This window comes from Phoca vitulina, unplaced genomic scaffold (genome assembly GCF_004348235.1).
Source record: "Phoca vitulina isolate PV1807 unplaced genomic scaffold, GSC_HSeal_1.0 scaffold5, whole genome shotgun sequence".
Classification (NCBI taxonomy): Eukaryota; Metazoa; Chordata; class Mammalia; order Carnivora; family Phocidae; genus Phoca; species Phoca vitulina.
In genome coordinates, this window is record NW_022589708.1 from 3,729,128 (window position 1) to 3,748,026 (window position 18,899).

General features: G+C 40.8%; 1 protein-coding gene across 2 annotated transcripts in view; it reads right to left on the reverse strand.

The window, feature by feature from the left end:
• MYO16 (myosin XVI) overlaps positions 1-18,899 on the reverse strand; it is a 574,777-nt gene that overhangs the window by 128,045 nt on the left and 427,833 nt on the right. For both annotated transcript variants that reach the window (XM_032402627.1, XM_032402626.1), the window contains exons 24-27: positions 12,055-12,130; positions 6,857-7,032; positions 4,348-4,428; positions 3,878-4,083 (exon numbers count right to left, since the gene is read on the reverse strand). In XM_032402627.1, the coding sequence (XP_032258518.1) occupies positions 3,878-4,083; positions 4,348-4,428; positions 6,857-7,032; positions 12,055-12,130 (539 nt within the window). The remainder of the gene's footprint in view (positions 1-3,877; positions 4,084-4,347; positions 4,429-6,856; positions 7,033-12,054; positions 12,131-18,899) is intronic.

Consider the following 18,899-nt stretch of genomic DNA (forward strand, 5'->3'; position numbering starts at 1 on the left):
TGTTCTGGAAAGGGTCAGGGAGTAAACGTTTTAGGGTTTTGTATGCCAAGAGACAAGACTGAGGAAGTTAAATATTGTATTTACGTAACCATTTAAAATATAACAATTTAAAAATGCAAAAGACATTTTTAGCTCTCAGGCCATATGAAAAAGTAGGTGACAGGCCAGATCTGGCCCATGGGCTGTAGTCTGCTAACCTCTGGTCTGGTGGTTGAGACTGGCACGTGAAGGGCTATTTCCAGGGAGCATATAACAGGTGTCTTGCACAAGCCCTTTCTGAAGCCTAGAAAGAGACACCAAGCACTTTGGGATTCTACGAAAGATTGTCCAAAGGAGAGAATGCCTGAGTGAGTGAATCTTGAATATTAAGTAAATACTACTGAGTCAATGGATACAAAGGTAAAAAGGATGAGAGAGTTTTTGAAACCACAGGATATATGCCCCTAAACTCTTATTTCCTTCCATTGACACAAGAGTATTTTATAACAAGAACAAGCGCCGAAAACTTCCCAACATAATTCGTCCAGCTCTGCCACCCATGGACACCATAGAAACATATCCTACAAACACAGGTATCCCCACCAGCTTTGACTACCATCACAGAATACCACAGACTGGGCAGCTTAACAATAGAAGTTTATTTTCTCACAGTTCTGGAGTCTGGGAAGTCCAAGATCAAGGTGCCGGTCAATTTCGTTTCTACAGAGGTTCCTCCTACCTTGCAGACAGCTGCCTTCTCGCTGTGTCCTCATATAGCCCGGAGAGAGTGCATGCTCTCTAATGACTCTTCTCATAAGGACACTAATGCTATTGGATCGGGGCTCCATGCTTATGAGCTCATTCCACAAGGATGCCCTCCCAAGAGCCCCATCTCCAAGTACAGTTACAGTGGGGGGTTAGGGCTTCAACTGAACTATGAGTTTTAGGGGACGTACGATTTAGTTCATAGCAACAGGAAATCCAGTTATGGATCATGATGCTCCTTTTCTTTTTCCTATATCCAAACTCGCGGAGTCTCCTGTCACGGGAGACAGGACCTTACATCTTTATCATCCCACTGGGAAGCTACTGATGCTATTAGGCAAACACTCAGCAAGCGTACCTCTACATTTAATCAAAATTGGATCCGCTAGACTAATGCGATTCTCCAGTTTCAGTTAGGAAGACTCAGAATGATCGACAGTTATTAAAGCCAAAATACCACAAAGCAAATTTGCAATATCATCACATCCACCTACAGATTCCACAGGAATGTCATTATCCCTGTTTAGTGTCCTGCTGGATTTCAGGAACAATAAATGCTGTTCAAGTAAGTAGGTGCTTGCTTCAAATTGGGACATCTTTTTCTTCCCTGTCCGATACACTTGTTGCAATCATATTCCTTTTTGTGTACTAAACAAAGTAATTTCTTTTCAAAGGGTTTTATTCTCTAACAATTAAGACAAGGTGATAGGAAGGGAAAATCAATATTTTACATAGGAACAATACATTTGGTTATCTGATTTTGGCAAGCAAAATTTTCTATTAAATTGCACCTCTAATCTTTGTTTATATAATGATGCTTGATTGCTGAGGCAATGTCAAAGTTCTGATGAGCTTTCTAAATAAATATTAAATTATAGCAGAATCACTATGTTGTACAGCTGAAACTTAGGTAACACTGTGTGTCAACTATACCAAAGACAAAAATTATGCTACTTCCTGATGTGACAGTATGTGGATTACGTTTTATTCAAGTTCTATAGAAACTGATCATCTCTCTAAGGATCAGTGTTTTTTGTGACAATAGCCCAGACTGGAATCCTTCATTTAAGGAAGATGGTGGCAAGATGCCTGGGTGGCTCAGTCGGTTAAGACTCCAACTCTTGATTTCAGCTCAGGTCTTAATCTCGGGGTGGTGAGTTCAAGCCCCACACTGGGCCCCATGCTGGGCATGGAGCCTACTTAAAAAAAAAATATGGTGGCAAATTTCCACTGAAATAAATTAATAATTCCATCTCTATTGATATGTCACTGCAAATAAGGATAAGTAGAAATCATATCTCCTTTTAAGTAAGGGGCTGGTGAAAGAGATACAAAGATTTACCAAAAAGTATCATTTCCCATCCCCACTACTCTTTTAAACAAACCATGGCTCTGGTCTCTGTTATGTAGAAATATTGCTTTAAATTGATGAATAATCTGCAAGGCCAGGTCCATTCTGAAAGCACTGATTAAACACTTCCAGTGCACAAGCACTGTTACTGAGTAAGACACGGTCCCAGCCTAGAGGTCACGGTAGAGCAAGAGATGCGTATATGTGAAATGCCGTACTTAATTTTAACAGACATTCATCTCATATACTGTTTTCCTAGAGATAAGTCCTGGCTGAGTATATATGTCAAAGTAGACTTGGAAAAATACCAAAAAAACAAAGGTAAAAAGCATTTTCTAATCATTGTGATATATAATATAGATACACACATGTGCGCACACAGCCAGGCTCACCACCTTCTGCTGGGGGAACAGGGCAGTTCAGACAACGTTGTTTTCAGTTAGCCGCCTCCTCACGCTAGTGGCTCAAGTGGAACTTCTGGTCAACCAAGTGTTAAATCTCTTTTCTTAAATGAATGGTTTGTCAAATAGATTTTCCATACTAGGTGTACAGTTAGTTTTAACCATAAATGCTAGATTTTATTCTTGTAATATTGATAATATTTTATATCAATTTTATTTTAAAACTTCACCTTCTTTTATACAGGATTACTAAATACTTTATTTCCTTTCTTTTTTTTTTTTTTTTTTTGCTTACTTCCCTATTATTTTGTAATAGCCTAAGAACAGACACTGTCATTATTTTCACCAGTGCCTGTGTTGCAATAAAACTTTATTTACAAAAATAGGTAGTGGGCTGGATTTGGCCAATGAGAGTAGTTTCCCTGATCTAAAAAAATATTTTGTTCATAGACATAAGGGAGAAAATAATCACATATATACATTCTTTCATTTTTTATTTATTTATTTTTTTGAGGGGGGAAGGGGCAGAGGGAGAGGGAGAATCTTTTTTTTTTTTTTTTTTTTTTCTTTTTAGAGCGGGGAGGGGGAGACAGGGAATCTTAAGCAGGCTCCATGCCTAGTGTGGAGCCCGACACGGTGCTTGATCTCACAACCCTGAGATCATGACCTGAGCTAAAATCAAGAGTCAGATGTTCTACTGACTGAGCCAGCCAGGTGCCCCTATGTTCTTTTAAATAGAAAAACTTATGTAAACATTATATGCAACAATTTTAGAAATCTTTAAATCCAAGGAAATCTACTCATATAAAGGAACATGAAAATGGTTTCCAAGGTATCAAAGTTTAGTAACTTCTACAAAAAGCTTGGTCAGTGCATTTCATTGTTTCCCAGAGTATTTTGTTTACTCAGCTTAGAAGAATATACTTGAACCCTGAACAAGACAGGTTTGAACTGTGCGGGTCCACTTATAATGGAGATTGTTTTATATAAATATAGTGCAGCACTATAAATGTATTTTCTCTCCCTTATGATTTTCATAATAACATTCTCTTTTCTCTGGCTTACTGTATTATAAGAATATAGTATATAATACGTATTACACACAAAATATGTGTTAATCCACCGTTTGTGTTATCAGTAAGGCTTCTGGTCAACAGTAGGCTATTAGTAGTCGAGCTGTGGAGGGATCAGAAGTTACATGTGGATTTCCAAGTGTGTGTGTGGGGGTAGGCGCCCCTAACCTCCCCCATTGTTCAAAGAGTCAACTGTATAAACAATAAAACCGATGCTTGAAACAAAGAACAAAACAGAAGATCCTTGCTAGCACATCGTCAGAATGCCACACTAAGCATGCACATAATGTTTCAAGAGCAGAATTTACCTTGACAGGAAATCCGAGAAGGAAAGGCGAACAGGGTATCCATATCGGATGATCTTCACCATGTCCAGGACCCCAATATATTGTAGCTGAGCAGACACATAAAAATTATCAAAAGTATCTGGCAGTCTTGAGTTATTGGGCTTGATGCAATGAACAAAGTGCGGAGTGCGCTTCTGAAGTTTTCCAATAATATCCGTTAGAGATTTCTAGGGAGAGAAGCAAAAAACAGCTGATTCTCCAAAGAAAACACTGACTGAAAATATAAAGAGCTTTTCAATAGAAATGTTTATCTTTAACCCATATATCTTTTATTATGAATTCTCTGTGGTGTGTGTGTCTGTGTGCACACTGAGTGCTTACTTTTATCTGAAGGTACTCAAGAGGTCAAAAATGGGGAAAAAATACACGTAAGCCCTCTACAGTTGATATAATCAAAATCTAACTTTTGGAAAACCAAAAAATCCACTAACCCTGAGTTGCGATGCAATGGTGACTGGACCTCCCCGTTCCAGTCTTTGAAGAAATGTAGAAGTTCCTTTCTTCTTTAATAACTGTAATGAAAATAAAAAGAAACAAAGGGTGAGCAGATTTGTTTATGTAAGTATGTAGTCATCTATTTTTAATTGAAGTATCGTTGACATTAGTTTCAGGTGTACAACATAGTGATTTTAGCAGTATTTTCCTAAATTCCATGTAGAAGAAAAAAATTCAGCCTCCCATCCACGTGAATTCACTCACAGATGACACAGATTCATAGCAGACTATAAAAATCAGTACCAAATGATTTTCGGCAATGGTACTATAAATTGGGGGAACGGGCAACTACTTGTTAAATAATACCATTACCACCAACCTTTCAAGTACACAGAAGTTGCCACCCTGCTTCTATTCGAATTTTGAGAATCAGAGCCCGACTCGCTTAGCAGGAAACAAGCTCACGCTGGTGCCTGGTTGCGTCACCATTGTGCGTGTTTTTCAGGAAGTGGTAGCTTACTGCCAGGCAAACGGATACTCACTTATCTTCCAAAGATTTGATGCTCTAACAATCACTGGTTTATTCCCTTAAGTTTAACCACAATCAATTTCTTCCCATTTTTTTTTCTTTCCCTTCCTCTTCTTTTTTTTTTTTTAACTACTCAAAGGAGTTAGTAAATTACCTGTCTGAAAAATGGCAAAAGTCTGTGTTTTCTTCGATAAGTCATTATATACAGCTCTTAAAAGAAAAAAAAAAAAGGCATACGTAGCAAAGATGAAATGATATTGGAGATAAAAGAAGTCAGTGGAAAGGAAGCCAATGGGGAAAGAAAGGGCAGGAGGTAATTAATTCAATCCCACCGGGGGTTAAAAGGAACCCCGGCCACTAATGTACTATTGCCCTTCACAAAATCACACAGACTGAGACCAACATATCTATTGATCCAAAATCATTTATGTTACAATAAAGAGGTCTTGATAGGAGAAAAAATCTGATGAAACATTCTTGTCAATATGGTGCTGTTGCTATCACGGCAACCGCTCATTTCCTTCCATTAACGTGAACTGTCAAGCTGAAATGATCAATTGTAACTGACAAGGGAATGTAAAATGAAGCGATTGGTCCAAGATCAACTGGTTTTCTACAAACACAAAGCCAAGCGTGATGCTCAGTTAAAGAGTGGGTAGAATCCTGGTCACAGGCGCAGACGTGCAGGGATGAGGGCAGTTTGCACAGAAGTGAGGAATGAAACACTTAAGGAATAATCGTAATAAATAAATCTCCATCCCTTGAAATTGAACACTCAATTTCCCTCTCTGGGTGGAGGAACCACCGTGAATTATCTTCCTTTTGCAGTCCTTCAGGGAAAAGACTAATGGCATCCATGCCTGGTAATGTTTAATAATTAAGGTTAAAAATTACAGTTTAGAGGTGTGTGGTGATTTCTCGCTCTTGATTTCCAGGATGATTGAGAAAGGAAGGGCCAGGAGGTTCAGCGAAACCCTCAGGAGTAGAGATCTTCCTTATAAAGGGTAACCCTTTGTCTTTTTTATGTAAAAAATGCCATTTTGTATGCAGTGAGGTAGAATTCCTGTGATCAGATAGCGCAGGAATGACTACATCAAAGGATCCCTAATTGTAGGGACCACTGGCTAAACACACACACACACGCGCACACTCACTCATTTCTAATATGTTATATACATCTTGCCACTCTTCCAAAATAGAGCTGATTTTAATTATGCTTTTATTTTAATTGGTAAGCTAAAATGCATTCCAACAAGCTACAACAACTGAATTTCTAAAATTGATTGTCCTGGACACCTTCCCAAACATATTTCTCATCTCTATGGTTTTGGTGGAGGCAAGCGGAGCAAACCAGACTACTGTCAGGGGCTGAATCCTTAACGTTAACACATTTCCTACCTATTTCCTATCAGTTTGAGAAAACTCCACTGAATCTGTAGTTCTATTTTATAAAAAGAACCTTTATGTTTTAATTATAACCACACGTGTGTTGGACACGTACACATTAAAACTAGTATAATACAAAAGTAAGCTTAAAATCTACAAACTATCCAGTAAAAATAATTCCAGCCCCGGCAACATACACCATGTCTTTAAGAGAAGCTACAATTCATTGTTTAGAGACCTAAAACCTCTGAAGTGATTAATGTCAACAGAATAAGGTAGCTAACTTTATTCCCTGCAGTTCCCATTCATCAAAAGGACAGTCACCGAGACAAGGCACAAATAGGATGTTGCAGAGACAACCAATAAAATTACTAATGCCCTATTTGCTATTGAATTTTCACTCTACGGGACCCTCTTCTACCATCCCCTCTCTCTTATGATTATACTTCAGGCAGCATCCTTTTCGTTCATTTTTTAAATTAAAATATCAATTTGTTTCCATCAGTTTTCAGAGTTGCACTTTAAAAAGAAAAAGTAAATGTACTAAGCAGACTTAAGAACAACCAAACAAGAATCAGAGAAACTCCTACCTTACTGAGTTCTAGATAATTCCTGTTTTCTCCAATAATTGAAGAAGCTGCTGTTTTCTTACTGAGCAGGGATGATTTCTGTCCTCTGAACTTAAAAGAAGGATAGGAGGACACGAGGGATCCCGTCTGTGACAGTTTCGACTGGAACAAATGATGGATCACGACATTTTCACTAGCTAGGAAAGAAATAAAGAGATATTGTGAGTGGCATTCAAATTGTTATGTACATAAGCTCTCAACACACCCTCATTCCAGGGCCGTAAGCCCTAGACATTCTCAGTGCAAGACGTAAGTGAGAGGTCCATCTTTCCCTTTGCCCCCACCTTTAATCCTAGCACTTGATGAATTCTGACCTTCCCTGTCCTTGGCCAGGAGTCCTAATCCCGTGTCCCCTGTCCTCCACCTGAGCACTGGCCCTTGGCTCTCTGAGTAGCACCTGCTACTCTCCCAGCCGTGGGAACTGAATCTCACCGGCTTGGGTATACGGGCCTTCAGTGCCCTTGGCCAAGTCATGAAGACCTGTGGTTTCCACCAGCAACTTCCCACCCCAGAAACACATGTCCCAGGATCTATCCAGTCTCCGTGTGTGTGTAAACACCTGTGGGGGACCCTGTCTCATTTGCTTGTACCAGTTGTTAGGGGAAACTGTTCAGCTACAAAGGTAAAAAGCCGATGTATTTTACATGTTAGGTTATACAAATTCTACTAAATTTTGGTTACAAATTGGAATAGCATAGTGAAAACTGTGTATGGTGGTTAGGGCTCTATAAGACACTTTTCTCACGTTACCTACATTTGTATATACACAACCCTCACACTTTAGTTTCTTTTTCTACAAAATGACCATGACATACCTACTTCAAGGATTATACAAGATTAAAATGTGAAGTCATGCGCACATCATTTAGGATCATGCCGACCCATCAGCTGGTTAGCACTGTTCAACAGCAAAACCTTTTTTCTACCTTTTCCACACCCAGATTATTTTGCTTGCTCCGACTAACATACTTAGTAGCAAAGCATATAAAGGAAAGTCACTACGTAATACACAAACTAGGGAGAAGTGTCAGAGAAGGAAAGAACAATTATGGAATGCAGGAAGGCAAAATGGAGCCCTGTGGTGTTGGATCCAATTTAGGGCTATCAAGATAAATTCATGATTTTTAATATAGAGCTACATACCTATATATTATCTATATATCTTTAACTGTCTAGTTCTGAAGGAGCCTCAAAGCAAGGACAACCCAGTAGAAAAGGGCTCATCAGGCCCCCAGACCTCAGTGTTTCTTAATATCATTCTTCTCTAAAATAAATCTAGGCTTCTTGGGCACAGGGCTGATTCGGAGGCATAGCAAATAATCCCGGAACATTTTGGAATATAAGGAAGTGCTAAACAAGGTCATGAGAATCTGAAAAGAATGTGGGAGCTGGCTTGAAGGGGTTCTCCCTGGCCACGTCTTGAGCAATGTTAGCATTAAAATAATGATAGTAATAGATTGTGATTCATTCGATAAAATAGGAATCTATGAGCCCATACATAATAATAATTTAATTAGTTAATTAATGAGAAAGGGGAGTTCTTACAATTGAATGTCACAATTGATGGAAAAACGGGGGGTAGACAATCACGATTTTGCAACCGTCAGAGAAACTACTGATTCAGGCAAGAATCATTCATGTACGCAAGCCAGTGGGTGAAAGTGTGACGTGGAAGAGAATATTTACTTGCCTCATCTTCCTTACAGGCTACTTATCAATGACAGAGGAAAACGGCAGCTTTCCATTACGGAAGCCTGACGGGGGGTCACCTTAACAAGGCTATGTCACCAATGGGGTTTCAAACAGTCGGTGCATCCTCTGAACGGGATGGGTGAGGACCCTCCAGCTCCTCTGTGGGATTCCCGCCAAGAAGGGGCGCGCGGATGCCAATGTGAGCAAACAGCAAATAAATCCAGATTGAGGGACAGTCTTCAAAACAACTGGCCTTTAGGTTTTAAAATGTCAGTCATGAAAGAAAAAGGTAAGCAGAGAAAATGTCCTAAATTAAAGAAGACTGAAGAGAAATGACAACTAAATGCAGCGACCGGCCCTGAATTGGGGGGAAATCATTACGAAAGACATGGCAAGAGTGAGTGGCAAAGGGACAGAACTCAGGTCTAGATGTTAGCGCCGCATCAATGTTTAATACTCTGACAGGTGGCTGATGTTCTGTAAGATAATGTCCTTTAGCTTAGGATGTATACCAAAGATGCCTGTGACTTGGTCTCAAATGGTTCAGAAAATATATGTCACACACACACACGCACATGCACACACGCACACATACACACCTGTGCTCACATGCATGCACATGCACGTGCACACGGGCACACAGAGGGAAGGATGCTGGGGAGTGGAAGACAGGGTGAGTGGGAGGGAGAAGCCAGAGTAAAAGAAGGGAACTGAGGAAAAGGAATCTGGAAAAGGGCATATGGGAGTTCTTGGTACTAATTTTGTAACTTTGAACTTGAAATCATTTCAACATAAACAGTTAATGTTTATGTTGAAATGGGAAGCATCCCCCGCAGGGGGTCTGTAAACATTGCATCGAGTGTCTTCCTGCCAGGACATCAGGATAAGCTAACTTACGCGCACAGTTTACGAGCAGGTATGCAGAGGCACTTGGAGACAGTAGACTCAAGAGCTGTTAACATTATTGACAGTAGATCTTAAATTTTTTTATTTTTCTAAGCAGACTTAATACTCCAGATTTTGACTCTTTTGCCTCTTTCTGAGCCAAGCAGACTTTATTTCACATCTCAGGCACAGATGAGAGCGCTCACTGCATTTCTGCATGAGCTGAGTCTCCAAGCTACCTGCCTCCACTTGGAAAGGTGTCTCATGGACAAAGGGATGTTTGTTCAGATCCCATAACAGACCCTACCACCTTCCTCAATTGGGAGCTTTTTGATAATATGAAGATTCAATTAGATACTATAAACAAAGTACCTAGTAAGGTACTCAAAAATAAAAAAAAAATATTATCTATAAATTACACTAGCTTTTTTTATTATGTTATGTTAATCACCATACATTACATCATTAGTTTTTGATGTAGTGTTCCATGATTCATTGTTTGCGTATAACACCCAATGCTCCATGCAGAATGTGCCCTCTTTAATACCCATCACCAGGCTAACCCATCCTCCCACCCCCTCCCCTCTAGAACCCTCAGTTTCTCAGAGTCCATAGTCTCTCATGGTTCGTCTCCCTCCTCCAATTTTCCCCCCTTCATTTTTCCCTTCCTGCTATCTTCTTTTTTAAACATATATTATTTGTTTCAGAGGTACAGGTCTGTGATTCATCAGTCTTACACAATTCACAGCGCTCACCATAGCACATACCCTCCCCAGTGTCTATCACCCAGCCACCCCATCCCTCCCACCCCTCCCCACTCCAGCAACCCTCAGTTTGTTTCCTGAGATTAAGAATTCCTCATTATCATTGAGGTCATATGATACGAATTACACTAGCTTTTAACAACTATTTACAGCATCAAAACATTTCACAAATTCATAAAATAATATCACAACCATGCATCTTTTTCCTATATGACAGAATGGGTTAGCAACCGTGGCCTGTGGGTCAAATCCGACCCACTGCCTATTTCTGTACATAAAGTTTTATTGGAACACAGACATGTCCATTTGCATTGTCTACACCTGCTCTCTCATTATAACAGCACAGTTGAGAAGTTGCAACAGAGACCTTATGGCTTGCAAAGCCTGAAGTGTTTATTATCTGGTCCTTTATAGAAAACACCTGCTACTTCCTGTATAAACATATATGAATGCATTGTAAATTTGTCCACCTGCTCAGATGACAAAAGTATTTAGAATGAAACAAGACTCACTTGTGTTCTCTTGGAATTTAATAGCAAGTATACACAAAAGAATGACTTTAAAATATAGGGACTCTGTTAAGATAAGAAGGATCACAATATCATTAGCCATCACATTCTCTTTCTAAATATATATTCTATCACCTGAAATAAAAAATAAAGAAAAAGCCATTGCACCATCTTCAAAACCATGCTATATATTAGATCTTCAAAAAAGATATGACTTAGATGGCAGTACATTATAAATGGAAGGTCAAATAACTGAAAACAAGAAGGAAGATATTTCCAATGATAATCAATAGGGTCAATTATTTCAGTTCTTTCCTTCTACATGATATTATATATTATTCCAATCCCATGCTCCTCCCACCAGTCTCAGTTTTAAGAGAACTCAATCACCGTAAGTTCTGAGAGACGAGCCGAGTAATTCCCCATGAAAAATAATCTATTGCATCTGTGCTGCTTGATTTAAGGTAAATACGTTCCTCAAGCCAACAGTGATATGGATGTCTTATTTCCAGCTCAGAGGCATCCAACTATCTCATGAAAGGCTATCATAGGCTTCTTTTTTCCAGGAAAGATAAATGACTCAGCTCATGCCAAGCAACTTAAAGCACAAAAGATGATACATTTTAATTCACTTTAAGGTTGTTAGGAAAATGAGAACCAAGGTCTACAGAATTGCTATCAAGAAATAATGACTAAAGTAGGCAGAAGTACACATTTTGATACATAGAAATGCACCATATCTAAGTGTAGTATATAGTTACTTACCTGTTGTATAGAAATAGATACACGTACATAAAGGGCTAAGATTCGCTAAGTAGATGGAGCCTATACATTGATACATACATATATGCATGTGTGTGTGTATATATAAATTTATACACTCCCTCTACTTCATGGGCATTAATTCTTTATAACGGAAAGTACATAAGAATAAAATACCACCCTTAGGTGTGCTCCAGACTTCATCTTCAGTAATGAAATTCACCCTGCTGTGGCCTAAATAATTTTGGAAGCTGTATTAATCTTTATTAGTCTTCACAAAGGAGCTTTTTTATGTTCATACTACTAGAGTGGTAAAGGTATTTTATATTTCTATCTGCTAAAAGCTTAGTTAAATTATGGTTTCTACTAGACTCCAAATTAAATTGTAGCCAATGTACAGTGTGGCAAGATCCATTCTTTATTATTCCGGGCTTTAGAATGTAAAAGATATTTCAATCCCCCTGTCGCCGGTGGCATATTACAGAGGACAATGTTCAGAGATGAAGAAGAAATGTGTGGCATTTTAACCATAGGGGAAAAAACTTACTTTTCATTACAAATAGAAGATTCTGTGAGAGGGTGTCTTTATTTTTTTCAATTGCTCCAACAATTTCATACATTACCTATAATAAAAGAAAACAGCACGGTTACTAATGTTTAAACATGATCACAAAAATTATTTCTTTTAAAGAATAATCTGATTCAGAGGAAGTTTTCAATTATTCACCAGAGAGGTGTTTCATGTCTTCAAGTTCATGTTACACCCAAGTTCAAAGCTCCCATCCGGGTGCTCCCTTTCTGCACATCAAACAAGGGACACGTCTCCTGTTCTAATTTTCCAAGTCCCCCTCTGATTGTGAGTTTAAGAGAAAATGGTGGTGATTCACATTCATGCAGCCCCCCTTTATTCTTGAGGACGCTTGCCTGCCCAGAAAACTCACTAAACCAGGTAGGAGGATTCCACCATGTCTGGGGAAGAAGGAGTGATTTCAGTTGAAGAAATTCAATGGTCTCTTTATTGAAAGAGTCCTTTTGGATCATTTAAACAGTTCGTCTTTAAAACGAAGAAAACACGGGGTGCCCAGCTGGCTCAGCTGGTAGAGCACGAGACTCTTGATCTCACGGTTGTGAGTTTGAGCCCCATGTTGGGTGCGGAGAGTACTTAAAATAAAATATTGGAAAAAAAATGAAGAAAACATGATTCTGAGTGAAACACATAGACACAGACACCTCTGAATCAGACACACACACACACACTAATTGGACTACCTGAATTTCTCTAAAAACATTCCTAGTCTGTCTTTGCCTCTGTTATGGCCTCATTTTGTAATGGCCATTCCTAATCCCACAGTAAAATTCCTGCCATACCTTGAGCGCAGTGACTACAAATTGTTCAACTCTGTCTCCCTGCAGCAACTAGCAGAATGCCTGTCCATTGGGCACATTTGATAAATATTCGGTGAAATGAACAAAAAGATTTTAATACATTATGACCAAACACCGCGAAACATTGTGCTGTCCATTTCATTAAAGCTTGTGCTGATGAGTCTTTCATTATCACAAGATCATGCTTTGGATCTTGTGCTTTTTGGATCATGCTTTGGAAAGTTCTCATGAATGGCACCTGTACTGGGCAACACGGAGAAAAAGCTAAAGGTCTCTCATTGAAACTCAAGTCCAGAACTTCCCAGTGGGAGACTCCAGTTGGTCAAGTCACCTAGGAACCGGCATCTCGCACACACATCCAAGTGCAAATGCTCACCTAGGGCAGCTTGATGCTTGTAGGAAGCACAGTTTAGCACACGTTTCTACGTTATCAAATTAACAAATCTTGAAGCATGCAAGCTTAATTATTTTTGTGATAATGGGCAAACCACGATAGCTCTCTCTCACGTGTTAAATAATAGTCTGAAGGGCACTCCGAGTCTGAGAGCTTCTGACCTTACTCGTAAGATATGGATGACCACAGTATTGACAGGATTTGAGTTCACAGCTCAACACAAGTTTTAGACACTGCCCACAACAGTTGGTTATTGTATCATCACAAATAATAATGCAAATGACTGAGAATGTGTTACATAAAATTGGCATTAGTGGAATGTTAACACATGGTTCCAAAGAATATTTTTTTTCCTGGTCCCAAATCTGGAATGAAATATTTCCTCAAGAAGTCCTTGCATACTTGAGGGGAAAACCAAAATGAGAGACGCCTCCCCCCCGGACCCTAAAAGGTACACAGCAGCACATTATTGGTGGGCCGGTCAATGTTTATAGTTTTCAGTGGATGGAGCCGAGAAATACACACACATACCAAACACCTATGTGAGGGTTTTTAATTTTTTTTTTTTTCATTTTAAAGATAAAATACAATCTGATTCCAAATTTGGTCTTTTAACCGTGACAATTTCTTCAAGCCAATGAAGTTTAACATTGGCCTTGTCAAAGGCAATTTGAAAATCTAAATAAATGATATCCACTCTTGTCCATTTATTACGTCTATATATAACCTGCTACCAGCACCTTAAAATATTTCTGAATAGGGGGCGCCCGGGTGGCTCAGTCATTGGGCGTCTGCCTTCGGCTCCGGTCATGATCCCAGGGTCCTGGGATCGAGCCCCGCATCGGGCTCCCTGCTCCGCGGGAAGCCTGCTTCTCCCTCTCCTACTCCCCCTGCTTATGTTTCCTCTCTCACTGTGTCTCTCTCTGTCAAAAAGTAAATAAAATCTTAAAAAAATATTTCTGAATTAAGCTTTTGATTTTGAGATCATTGCAGATTCACCTACAGTTGTAAGAAATAATACAGCATCCTGTGGACCCTTTACCCAGTTCCCTCCAACGGTAATGTCCTGCAGAACGACCACAACCAGAGTATTGACATTAATTCCATGAAGATGCAGGACATTCACCTGAGTGCACAGATCCCACATGCCACCAAGTATGCACACACTCATCTCCCTGAAATCACTTGAACCTATTGGGAAGAGTCTGCTTCTGGGCTCTTTACTCTGTTCCATGGATCTATGTGTCTATCCCCTCGCCTCTGTCTTGATTACTGAAGCTTTATAATAAGACATTAAATTAAATGGATGAATTCTTCCCATATTATTCTTTATAAAAATTGTTTTGGGCCCCTGGGTGGCTCAGTCAGTTAGGTGTTTAACTCTTGGTTTGGGCTCAGGTCATGAGATCGAGCACTGTGTTAGGCTCTGTGCTCAGTGGGGAGTCCGCTTGAGATTCTCTGTTTCCCTCTGCCCTCCCACCCCCCAAAATAAATAAATCTCTAAAAAAATTGTTTTAACTATTCTAATTTATTCACTATTCCATATAAATTTTAGAGCAATGTTGTCTATCAACAGCTCTATATCTAAATAAATTTTTGCTACGATTTTGATAGGAATTGCATTAAACCTGGGTGGCATTTTGGGGAGAAGTATTACAATGCTGATTGTCAGGGAGACTACTGACCATGCTGTGTTCTAACCCATGAACGTGACATGTCTCCTATGCAGCTCTCTGCTTGCTTTCCTCATGGCTTTGCGGGTTTCAGCATGTAGATCCTCCACGCTTTGTTAAATTTATACCCATCTGCATTTTTTAGGAGCAATTGTGCATGTTATTATATTTTTAATTTTGGTGCCTTTTACTAGTATATGGAAATACAGTTGATTATTTTACATTTATGTTGTATCCTGTAACCTTGCTGAACTCACTTATTAGTTCTGTGAGGATTTTTTTTCCTTTTTCCTTTCTTTTTTAGTAAATTCCTTGGGATTTTACATATAGAAAATCACATCATCTACAAAAAGACTGATTTATTTCTTCCTTTCCAATATATCTGCCTTTTATTTCATTTATCTTACTGTACTTGCTAGAACTTCCAGCATTATGTTTAATAACAATGGTGAGAACAGACATCCTTGCCTTCTTTCTGATCTTATGAGCAAAACACTCAGTCTTTCACCATTAAATATTACGTTAACTGTAGGATTTTTGTAGATGCTCTTTATCAAATTGAGGATGTCTCCTCTAACCCTATTTTTCTGAGTTTTTTTTTTTTTTAAAGATTTTATTTATTTTTTTGACAGAGAGAGACACAGCGAGAGAGGGAACACAAGCAGGGAGAGTGGGGGAGGGAGAAGCAGGCTTCCCGCAGAGCAGGGAGCCCGATGCGGGGCTCGATCCCAGGACCCTGGGGTCATGACCTGAGCCGAAGGCAGACGCTTAACGACTGAGCCACCCAGGCGCCCCTGAGTGTTTTTATCATGAATGAATGTTGAATTATCAAAGGCTTTTTCTGCATCAGTTGATATGATCACGCAATTTTTTTTTCTTGTTTAGCCTGTTAACATGGTGGATTAATCTTGACTGATTTTCAAATTATCGTACCAGCTTTGCAGCTCCAGAAAAAAAAAAAAACCAAATTATTCATGGTGGATAATTCCTTTTACATATTGTGAAATTATAGTTGCTAATAATAAAAGTCTTTTTGCATCTTCATTCATGAGGGATACTGATCTTCAGTTGTGTGTGTGTGTGTGTGTGTGTGTGTGTGTGTACTGTGCCTGGTTTTCATACTGGGTAATACCAGCTTCATAAAATGAATTGAGAAGTGTTCTCCCTTCCATTTTCTAGATAAGATTTTATAAGTTTAATGTTAATTTTCTTTTAAACATTTAGTAGAATTCTCCAGTGAAACCACCGGGGACTGGAACTTTCCTTTTGGGGAGATTTAAATTTTAAGTTCATTTCCTTGATGGTTATAGAGATATTCAGTGATGTATTTCATTGGGTAAATTGAGGTAGTCTGTGTTTTTTGAGGAACTGGTCCATTTCATTTAAGCTGTTGTTTGGGACAGTTGATTACAGTATCCCTCTCCATCTTTGTGGTGTCTGCACGGTCTGTGGTGAAACTCCGTTTTATTCCTGATAGACTGTGGTTTGTGTCTTTTCTCTTTTTTGTCATTCTTTCTACAGGTTTGTCATTTTCTGGTTATCTTCAAATAACCAGCCCTTTGTTTCATTGATTTTCTCTACTTTTTTTCAATTTTATTGATTTCTGTTCTTGTTGCTGCCTTCTGTTTCCTTGCTTTGGTTTTATTTTGCTCTCCTTTTTCTAGGTTCTTGAAGCAGGTGCTTAGATCATCGACTGAGACCTTCCTCTTTTCTAACATATGCATTTAGTGATATACATTTTCCTCCCCACACTGTTTTAGCTGTGTCTCACAAATTCAACACGTACTATTTTCATTTGAGACAACATATCTTTTTAATTACCTTGAGACTTCCTTTTTGATCCATGGAATACACAGAAGGGCACTGTTTAGTTTCCAAGTATTTGGAAAACCACCTGCTATCTTTCTGGTATTGATTTTTAGTTTGGTTGCATTGTGGGAGGTAAACCCACTCTATAGAATTCCAATCTTTCTGAACTTCTTCAGTTTTGATTTATGGCCCAGCACGTGGTCTTTCTTGATCCATGTTCTGCTGGGACTCAAGAAGCATGCATACCCTACTTTCATTGGTTTAAGTGTTCTGTAAGTGAGTAGGTCCTGTTGGTTAGCGGTGTTGTGGAGTTCTACTCTATCCTTGAGGAGATTGTTACAGATGTCCTGTCACGTGTCCAGAGCAGGGTATCAATGTCTCCAGCATAAACTTCTGTTTCAGCTGGCTTCCTCTGATGCCACCTGGCAGGACAAGGGAGGCACAGCCTTGTCGCTGCCACGTGGGAGAAGCCAGGCTCCCCACTCAACCACCTCTGACGGAGAAGAGGGCACTCTCGTCACTGCTGGGCAGACGGGTGTTCTGGTCTCCTGCGCCCCCGTCATACCTCCCTGGCTGTGGGGTGAGCAGGTGGAAGGGCTGGCATGCGTCTTCATGGCTTACCACACGGCTGCCACTGAGGGGGTGTGGGAAGAGGGGGACTGTGGCCGGGTTACCTCTGGGGGGTGGCCAAAGTCCCGGCCCCCACTAGACCTCCTCTGACATCCTCTGCCGCAGTGGGGAGGTGGGGGTACAATACAAATTCAGAAACTTAGCACAGGAATCTGAAATAGGCCTATCCATTTCAAAACTGCACGCCCTAAGAGGAAAATTGTATTTTAATAAGTGTAACTAAAAGGTTGTGTCTGTTTTTACTTTAAAAAAAAATGATAGAAAACAAGGTGGCCATAGCTAAAAAATATAATCTAGACTAAAATAACACACGTTTACTTTTTTATCCAAAAAGAATGCAAGAACGTGAAGTTAATTTCGAGAAAAAGATGGAATGGAAAAGCACGCAGTCAACGAGCACTGCCGTCGGATCCCCGATAAACCTTCACCTACAGAACGATTTGCACAGGCTCCTTCCACCTGGGGCACGTTTCCACTCTGCCTTCCTCCTCACTTCCCGCCACTCTGCGGCCCGGTCCCTCCCTTGGCGTCCATCCTGCCTGCCCTTTCAGCAAACCTCCCAGATCCTCCAGCTGCCAGGGCCCAGTCTGCTCTGCAGCCCCGGCGCTCGGCAGGGCCGGACACCTGCTGGTCTCCAGCTTCAACTGGCCACGGCCCCTGGGTAAACCCGTCAAGATACTGGGCCTTCTCGTCTCCAGGACACGGGAGGTCACGTCAGCCTCCCTGTCTCTCTCCACCTCTGCCCGTCTGCCTCTCTCTCGAGGGGATTTTGAACATCAGTGAACAAGGTGTTATTAGCACTCGGCTCTGCACCCTACCTGCCTTCCCAGTCAACGCCCCACACCCGCTTCCAATGCTCGCCTCCACCTTCTCCGACCTGTTCCAGAACCTTGTGAGGGCACTGATGTGAGAAGGACTCACGACGTCCTCTAGGTCCTCTCTCTTGAGGCTGCCAATACGGCCGCCCGTCCTGTCGCTGTCGGATCCTGTGTCACACTCCAGAGGAACTGCTTCCAAACAGAGTGAGTGTCCCAGGAGGGGAAGCCACCTGAGGCTCGCGGCCATGTCACAGAGTGAGCGTCCCAGGAGGGGAAGCCACCTGAAGCTCGCTGCCATCTCACAGAGTGAGTGTCCCAGGAGGGAAAGCCACCTGAAGCTCGCGGCCATCTCACAGAGTGAGCGTCCCAGGAGGGGAAAGCCACCTGAAGCTCGTGGCCATCTCACAGAGCGAGCGTCCCAGGAGGGAAAGCCACCTGAGGCTCGCTGCCATCTCACAGAGTGAGCGTCCCAGGAGGGAAAGCCACCTGAAGCTCGCGGCCATCTCACAGAGCGAGCGTCCCAGGAGGGGAAGCCACCTGAAGCTCGCGGCCATCTCACAGAGCGAGTGTCCCAGGAGGGGAAGCCACCTGAAGCTCGCGGCCATCTCACAGAGTGAGCGTCCCAGGAGGGAAAGCCACCTGAGGCTCGCTGCCATCTCACAGAGTGAGTGTCCCAGGAGGG